A 9,136-nucleotide genomic window follows, 5' to 3' on the forward strand; every position below is an offset into this window, starting at 1 on the left:
AAAAAAAGAGTAATTTGTGAACCAAGCGATCAATTATGCTTGAATTGGCTCGTATCAAAAACAAAATTAATTAAAATATTAGCCTGTATTTCTTTGGTAACTGTTAAAAATATTATTAAATCAGTATTCATTATTAATACAGAGAATAAAGACATTTCACTTCGGAAAAATCCAGCTTTCCGGGAATTACTCCGAAGTTCGATCTTTATTTATTGTTCATTCCCTGGATTATTATTGCTCCTAAAAAACAAGAATCTTGATTATAACTTGATTATTTGCAATCATTATTCAGCTATTTTTCACTTAATAATTTGATTTGGCCCCCGAAAGAAAGCGCAAAATTATCGGCCAAACTTGTGAAAAATTTTTAAGAGTTTTCTTAAATTAAAAACGTTTCACTGTTCGTTATAATGAAGTGGCATATGAATGTATCCTTTTAAAACTATAAATATGTCCTTAAAACAATGATTACATAAATTTTAAAATTAAAAAAATAATTATCACAGTCCTAAAATTAAAATAACAAATACAAATGCCCTGAAATTGTTTTACTATTTAAAGTTACGAGCCTTTTTTCATATCAAGTACCTTAAAGTACGTTTCCTAACTTCATTACTAAACACACCATTACTGCAATAACAATTTTATTTTTGAAAATTTTTATCAGACAAATAAAAAAGAAAAAAAGAAAAATATTTGAACCAAATTTAAATTTCATTAATATTCCCTATTATTATACTATTATAAATAATTTACGTGATCATTATAATTCGTCGTTAATTTCGCTATAACTTCCATGTTTCTCTTTGATTAACCAAATATTATCAATAACAGCACCAAGCTTATCAACAGAAATTTGTTCTAAATACAAATGTGTTCGATTATAGACTTTCATTTTCGTATAACCGTAATCAGATGACCTGAATGCACTCCATTCTGGTGACGGATGAATAAAGTTATCAGTATTTTCTTGACAACCAGCCGATCCCGTTACTATGTGTACCGGAGCTTTTGGATTTGTATACGATTCTTCTCTACTACCATTATATATTTTATAATCATAAATTGGCCATAATCGTTCATATGAATGTTCATGTGCCCATATTTCTAAATCAACACCGTACTTATAAAATAATGGTTCTAATCCAAAGAAATGTGAAAATGGTATTCCAATTCGTACAAGAGAACCAGGATGTGTACAATCATCACCATCATTATCACTACAATACATTGGTCGATGACCCATTGTAATAATCCATGGACGTTTTTGACGATTTTCTGGTTTGTTTGCTTCAATTAAATCTTTTTCAAGCCAATCGTATTGGAATACTAACGGTTTTAAACCGTAATTCATAAAGTAGTATAGTTCGGTTGAGAATGATATAAAATGTACAGGGCCTAAATTAAAACTGTACATTAAATTTTCTGTTCCTCCTGGCATACTGAACCGTGCTCGATAATGGCTAAAATTACTGCAAAAAAAAAAAATATTTTGATTTTAATTACATTCGCCAAGTAGTTTCAGATAGAAAAAAGTCGGAAGTTGCTGAAACTTTGGGATATTGTTCAGGGATTGTTAATTAATATTTTTTCAAGTTTTGGAACTCCAAGACTCAATTCTGTCGTATATTTTTCCCAAAATCTTCGAATATCTTCTAAAATTTATGCAAACTATCTGAGCGAAAGGGAAATATTATTATTAAGTGTATATATTGTAACTTACTATTTTTGTTCATGATTTCCTGGACACGTCATGTATGGTACATATGCTGCAATGGATTCGATTTGATTCATAAATTGATCACCAACTTCTCCTTCTTCCTGTAAGCATAGCAGAAAATAAAACAAAAATTAGCATTTCAAAATAATAATAGAAGTTGCTTTTTCCTAATTCCTAAAGAACTCCGCTGAGCTGGTGGCAAGCCCGGGGCTCGTCACTCAAGATGGAGAGGAGGAGCCGGAAGAATATTAACCTCACTTAAAAAATCAGGGTCCATCTGTCCCGGATGGTAGCACCCTGTATCAGGACCCTTGCTAGGGTTACTGTAAAGTCCTCATCGGCAGCGAAGACGAAGAAGAAAATCTTTGGTACGGCGAATCTGGTGGAGGAATATGGTAGAGAGACAGAGAACCATCTCTTTATATAAAAAGTGTCCACCGAAAAGCAGAAAATTGGTGGCGCTGCTGTAGCAAAAGTGTAAGTTTAAAAGAAAGTACTAAGAGTAAGATAAGATCTGAACAAGTGGTTAGAGAAGGATAGAGAAGTTCACATCAAACACAAAGTAATAAGAGCAAGATAAAGATGTAAAAAATTTGTTAGAGAAGGATAGAGAAGTTCACATCAAATAATTTTTGCTACACAAGCGTCATTCTGGTCAATTGATAAAACTGTTATTTTCTGTTTTCAGCTTTGACTTACTTTGACTCCTATTTAAGATGGTTCTCCTTATTTCTAACCTGCATAGAAGTAATTAAGTCTTATAGAGTCACATGATTCAAACTTACCCAATCCATATCATAAGCAAAATCACCCACATGTAAAATTGCATCATACAACCCACGTTGCGTTTCTTCTTGAAGATATGCCAGTGATTTTGCGTTCACATTTCCCATATCACCGTAAATTGCCAAATGTGGGCTCCAATTATTTTCATTTGGAACTGTTTTGAACCAAAATTTAGGTGACCATCCTAAATCACTTCCAACGTGATACACTTTAAATAAACAAAATTAATTATTTAGTACCATTAAATCTTTAAATTCAAAGGCCGATAATACTCTATAGCTATTCGTTGTGTGCGTAGTCATGGTAGGGACAATAAAATCGATGCTAGCGCTTCCAGAGAAAAATTTTGGCGATAAAGGAGGCTGTTATGACTAATTTGCAATTCTTTAGATGTTAATGTTATAGAAAATGTCAAATTAAAATTATTGAAAAACACTAATTAATTAAACTTAATGCATTCAAAATTCTGAAAATAAGAAATCAAATTGCACAAATATTATTTTTCAAACGTAAATTATCATAATTATTTATTTAAATTTGTGAGACAGTAATATTAAATTTTCAATGTAAATCATAAATCCAATCCATACAATTATATATGCATTCATACAATTCTATAATTAAAGTAGTGCATCGTTACGATGTAAACGCCTCCAAAAAAACTCACGCACGCTGCGAATAGCTACTTTATACATACCGTATTTAGTTTCTGGTGTAAGATTCTGCAGTCGAACACGATGTATGTATTGTGTACGATTATGAGTACCTCCATCCACAAATTTTGTAGAACTTCCACTTTCACGAAGTATTAAACCACCAATACCATATTCCACAATGGATTGTTGTGTATCGTTGATTGTGGACCATGTGACAACTATTTCCGTAACTGATTCTCCAAAGGCAATATGGATTTGCTCTGGTTGATATGATACATGAGAATATCCATAATTGGATAAAAATACCAAAACAATTATTGTATAGAACGTGAACATTTTATAAGTATCTATTTAAATGAAATGCGAATTGTTTATGTAAACATTACAAACTATAATTCAAATAAAAATAAATCTTTTATCACATATATAAATTCAAATTCTTTGTGTACTATTAAAAGTCAATATTTACAATGGCAAGTCATCAGTCATGAACATTACTTAACAATCATAAACGTCATTTTTATCAATAATGTTATTATTATTATTCTTGTGGCTACTGTGTATACCAAATAAACTTTACACTACACTACAATTCATGGAGGTTATAAAGAAGGAGAACAAACGCTACAGAAAATATTGTCCCCAAAATATGGACAAAATAAGTGAGGCGCTGGGATCGCTAAGTTGTCTCATTAAAAACGGGCTGTTGTGCACCAATTTCAAATGATCTATCAACGTTTAATAAACGTGTATATAATATCATTCAAAGGAAAAAAAAGCAAATAATGAAATTATTATTATTATTTACTAATGAATAAATTATAAATTATCTATTCTACTTTATAAATTTATCTATACTACTTTATAAATTTGAATGGTACTAACTTCATCTACTTGTACTCATCAACAGCTAACTTAGCGGATACTACTTACCGACGACAGCGCGGGTTGTGGCTGAAAAATGAACTATAAATTCGCGTAGCGATCGTTCTCCTTCTCTCTAACCTCCATGCTACAATTGATAACCGAGAGTTGCAACTTCGTTAACCGACGATAATAATAAGTTCTAATTAAAGAAGGAAATGGACCCGTTTTCAGTAAGTTCAATTTAGACTACCAGATGGCAATACTTGTACTTGCCATTTTAAAGGCAAATAAAAATATTCAAATTCAAATCAGATAAAGTCCGCCAACTGGCGATAATAATTCGCACTAATGAAAATAGGATTTCAGTAGCTCAAATTTAGTCTACCAGGTGACACCCTTTATCAATAGTTAAAATATAATGTTTTTATGCGTACACTCAGTATAATTAGAATAGATGGGTCTTATTAATCTATATAGCATTATCTTTTTCTACTTACACTGAGTGTAATGTGTAGGCAAAAAAGAACATCTGGTAAATAGTTAAAAATATAATTGTGACGCGTTTTCATTTGACGCTGGAATTGGATTTTAACCAATGTCTAAGTGACAATCATTAACTTTAGCGTAATATATTTTTAATGATCGCAAAATTTACTGTCAAAAAAATGAAGTACCTCATAATTATTTGGAACACATTATGGTAACGACTGTAATATTACCAAATATGTAATACTCGTGTCTCGACAAAGGGAGACAAATAGTTTTCGTGTTCTCTATTTTCCAAGTGACACAGGTGACAGGGGAACTTACTGACAGTCTTCTCTCTCGTTCATCATATTGCATCCACTTAAAAGCTAGCACATTCCTCGCGTTCTCTACCTATATAAACTATATGGGATAAAGAGAATGATATATATGGTCGGCTCTGTAATGTTGGGACATTTTGTCCCATGCAAAGTATGAAACTGACCATCAGACCATATAGGAATATTACATACGAGTATATGAATGTTACACAGAAATTTGTTATGATTAATAATATATTGCATATTATTCATTTACCCTTTATTTGTTTATATTTTTCTAATTATTAATCAAGGACGAAATCTAATAACAAGTAATAAAAATAAAACAAAAAATACAACTGATCGATTTAATTATATGTAAATACCACATACGCATATATGCTAAAATAAATTTTAATGTTTTTTAAACTATTTTATAAATAATTGTAATATTATTATACATTGAATGCGTCACAAAACACATCGAAAATAACATACTCTCTTTTGGTCTCTAAAAATTTGGACTTCATAGGCCATAGTATGAATAGATCATTTCGAACTTCATAAATTTCATGTACCAAAAAGTACCTCACATAACAGGATTCATACGAGAAACGGTTCTATATCCAGAAAAAAATATCTCAAATATCTGTTCAATTTAAAAGAGTAATGGGACTGGCCGTTTTATAAAAATAATATGTAATAACACCATTCTAGGGGAGAGTTCGAAAATATTCAGCTTAGTTGTACAGAGTATTGCAGATTTTGCTGAGTGACCAGTTTCAAAAAGTTTTGTGATCATTTTCCTCTGAGCATTTTTTGTACAAAATTTCTTCTATAAGACTCAATTACTTTTATAGAGGGTAGAAATGAGGACAGTCATCTTAAATAGGAGTTAAAGTAAAAAAGTGCCAAATGAAAACGAAAAATAACAGTTCTAAAATTAACCAGAATGGCGCTTGTGTGGCAAGAGTTATTTGAAGCGAACTTCTCTGTCCTTCTTTAACAACTTGTTTACATCTTACTCTTATTACTTTTTTTTTTTTTTAAACTTACAATTTTGCTACAGCAGCACCACCAATTTTCTACTTTTTCGGTGGAAACTTTTTATATATCGAGATGGTTCTCTTTCTTTAATATTATTTAATTTTATTTCAAATTTAATATTAAATATCTCCGTTTTTTGAACACAAAGGCTAAAAACTTCAGAACCTAACCAATTGCTCTATAGGCAACAAACTCAACCAACCAACCAACTCGTAATTACGACAAGAGTAACATTTACATATGATAAAAAATTTAAAATAAAAATATGATTTTTTTTTTTAAATTTTGAGACTGCTGTTGGTTTCGAACTAAGTAATCAGTAAAATGTAAAATTATTTAGCCACGCCTCTAAATTCTACTAACTAAATTATCCGTACGTTTAAAATAATGTCTATAACCATAGTCGGCAGCGTAAAGCCTAAGTGTTCCTGTCGTGAGGCGTTCTAATATTTTATTGTTATATTCTATGACCATAGAATAATATAACTGAGATAAATAGGGGAAAAACCGCTTTAAAAACTTGCAGAATACTCGCATGCGCATAAACAATACTACGGTGTTTAATTTATCAGAAAAGTTATTTGTGCGTATCGTGTCGCTATCCATATTGTTTTCGTTGTCTCTTTCCTCATTTTTTTAAGAATTCTTAACTTTATTGAATATTAAAAAAATATAATTATATATTAATAATATTTCCAATATCTGTGAAAATTAAAATTAATATATTATTCCACAAACAAGCCTTCTATCTTAGGTATGTATCAGAAAAATCTATCTAATCTACAACATAAAACCATAAAAAACTAACGTTATCGAGGCACCCTAAGGCGTGAATTTGTCCCCTTAATTAATACGATATCGAATCCTTTTTTCAGATCTATCCAACAGCTGATTTAGACATAATATACAAACAAGTATCGAAGTGTACAGTTCATCATGTCACGTGTGATAAACAACAAAATGGACCAAAAAGGCAATACAAACATAACAGTTCATAAATGTAATTACCTGTGGACTATAAATAATTTTACTTTTGGTTTTCAATCAAAATTAATCAAGGGGGAAGCATTAACATCTCCCACATTTACTATAGGCAAAAATAATAAATTGTTATGGAATCTCAAACTAAATAGAAAAGTAATCGGTTCTGTAGCGTATCTACCTTTATTTATAAAACTAGAATCAAATAATAAAGAAGATATAAAAATAGTACAAGCAAAATATAAATTTTCTATAATCAATGACAAAGATGAAGTATCAATAACATCCGAATCATCACAGGCTTATAGTTTTGAACAAGAATCAGAAAGATGTGAAGAATTTATGACCGAAATTTTCGTCTTCGAAAAAGAGAATGGCATACTTGCTGATGATAAACTCCGAATATTATGTGAAGTAAGTGTATTAGGTGGTATTACATGTCTATCAAATACAATACAGGTACCAGAATGTCGGATGTCGGACGATTTTGGTATTCTATTTGAAACAAAAAAATTTAGTGATGCAATTTTATCAGTTGCTGATGGCAGGGAGGTTCAAGTACATAAATACATACTAGCAGCTCGGAGTCCTGTGTTCGCTGCAATGTTTGAACATGAAATGAAGGAACTTAAAGATAATCATGTAAAAATAATTGATGTTGATTATGAAATATTACATGAACTGCTACAATTTATATATACAGGAAAAGTAGAAAATTTAGAAATCATGGCGGATGAACTTTTAGCAGCAGCTGATAAATATGACTTACAAAGATTAAAATTATTGTGTGAGAAAGAGTTATGTGAAAATTTATCAACAGAGAACGCAGCAGAAATATTACAATTAGCGGATCTTCATGGAGCTGATCAATTAAAAACTCAAACTATTGATTTTATTAATGCCAACCCAGATGTGATGGATACCATAGGATGGAAACAACTGAAAGAGAAATTTCCGCGGGTAATTGCCGAAGTATATGAAGCACTTGTAACATCCAAAATACCTCTGATTGGATTGTAGAATGTTAAAATACCAATGTAATCAATAATCATATAATTTATAAGCATTGTTATGTAATTATCAGAAATAAATATACTGTCATTTATACGCTTTGTTTAGTTTCAGTCTTGCCGGAAACTTAAAATCAAATGTAAATATATAACCTCATGATGACGCTGGCTATTAGCGTCAAATCAGAATTCCACCTAGCTAAAAAAAAATAAAGTTATGCTCACCGCCAAGCGTCAGCGACAAATTGAAAAAAGGAATTACATAAAAATTTATTAGTATCGAAAGTCGATATCTCGAGACATACACACCAAAAGTTATTCCCTATCCTTTGCCTGAACTGACCAAGGATGGTTCATAGATGTATAACGGACTGTTTTCGATATCAAAGAAATTAGATAAAGTTCAGTTCTAAGTCAAATAACAAACAATCTTCCCCCTTCATGTTTTTGTATTTCAAAATTTGTAAGTAAAATATGCTATAACTTTTATATTTAATATATTTGCCTATTCTTAAAAATAACCTAAATACAATTTGTGTGTCTGTCTGTAACGTCGTAGCGTCTAAACGGTTGAATCGACTGGAATCATTTTTGATTCTTTTGAAAAGTAATAATGTCTTAGAGGTTTTTTAAATTTTGTAAATTTCACTTGTTTAGTAGCTTAATCATATAAATTTTAAGTTTATAAAATATTTAATCTGTAAAGGTAAACAGCTACATCCATTGCGGATATTCGTATATTCCGCAAGATACGTACCATATGAAACTGGCTTTATTATTACCGATTTTTCAACATCTGTATGTTCATTTTGTATTCAAGTGTTTACACTATTTACACTAAGTGTAAGTTAAAAAGGATAGCCATATATCATTATAATAGCACCATCCTTTTGTATTTACACTGAGTATAATACACCGAGTCAACACATAACAAATCTTAATAGTTTTTAAGTCAACACTCAACACATAGGTGGCTGCAATTTAAATTTTTTGTTTATCGATCAATGACAGCTGACTGCTGAGACAATTTGCGATGGTATTTAAAAAACTATTAATTATGTAAAGCTCTCTTTGAAACGTACTTATTTTTAATTAAAAATTAAAATGTCCTCAACTAAAATACCACAATCACTTATACATAAGTTAGGTAAAATGATAAAAATTATTTGAAAACTTAGACTAATGGATAATTGAATACAAATTGAATATGAAAATGTTATGTTTCTAGGTCACAAAATAGAAGAAATTCGATTAAGGGCATTAAAAAATATTGCATCGAAATTC

At 30.4% G+C, this 9,136-nt stretch overlaps 2 protein-coding genes across 3 annotated transcripts; one reads left to right on the forward strand and one right to left on the reverse strand.

Moving 5' to 3' along the window:
• Positions 1–513: 513 nt before the first annotated feature.
• On the reverse strand, positions 514–9,128 carry LOC123294573 (acid phosphatase type 7). Of its 2 annotated transcripts, XM_044875650.1 has the most exons (6): positions 9,091–9,128; positions 8,822–8,844; positions 3,204–3,449; positions 2,506–2,714; positions 1,724–1,821; positions 514–1,472 (listed from the first exon to the last, which is right to left on the reverse strand). In XM_044875650.1, the coding sequence occupies exons 1-6, from the start codon at positions 9,126–9,128 to the stop codon at positions 764–766; spliced, it is 1,323 nt and encodes a 440-aa protein (XP_044731585.1). In that variant the 3' UTR covers positions 514–763. The 2 variants fall into 2 exon arrangements, with proteins under 2 accessions (XP_044731585.1, XP_044731584.1); XM_044875649.1 differs by lacking the exons at positions 8,822–8,844; positions 9,091–9,128 and having other exon boundaries at positions 3,204–3,649.
• Positions 6,457–7,947, forward strand: LOC123294575 (speckle-type POZ protein B-like). The gene is made up of 2 exons (XM_044875652.1): positions 6,457–6,615; positions 6,737–7,947. Exon 2 carries the CDS (start codon positions 6,798–6,800, stop codon positions 7,860–7,862), a length of 1,065 nt encoding a protein of 354 aa, XP_044731587.1. The 5' UTR covers positions 6,457–6,615; positions 6,737–6,797; the 3' UTR covers positions 7,863–7,947.
• Positions 9,129–9,136: the final 8 nt, after the last annotated feature.

Source organism: Chrysoperla carnea, chromosome 3 (assembly GCF_905475395.1).
Source record: "Chrysoperla carnea chromosome 3, inChrCarn1.1, whole genome shotgun sequence".
NCBI classification, from domain to species: domain Eukaryota; kingdom Metazoa; phylum Arthropoda; class Insecta; order Neuroptera; family Chrysopidae; genus Chrysoperla; species Chrysoperla carnea.

Excerpts from the sequence above, each read along its gene's own strand:
- LOC123294575 (XM_044875652.1), top strand. The coding sequence starts at position 6,798 with ATGTCACGTGTGATAAACAACAAAATGGACCAAAAAGGCAATACAAAC.
- LOC123294573 (XM_044875650.1), bottom strand. The coding sequence starts at position 9,128 with ATGCAATATTTTTTAATGCCCTTAATCGAATTTCTTCT. Across the intron at positions 3,450-8,821 it reads AAATTTAAATTGCAGCCACC|GATATTCTCATGTATCATAT; the intron begins TATGTGTTGAGT and ends TATCCAATTATG. Across the intron at positions 1,822-2,505 it reads TTGCTTATGATATGGATTGG|GAAGAAGGAGAAGTTGGTGA; the intron begins GTAAGTTTGAAT and ends CTATGCTTACAG.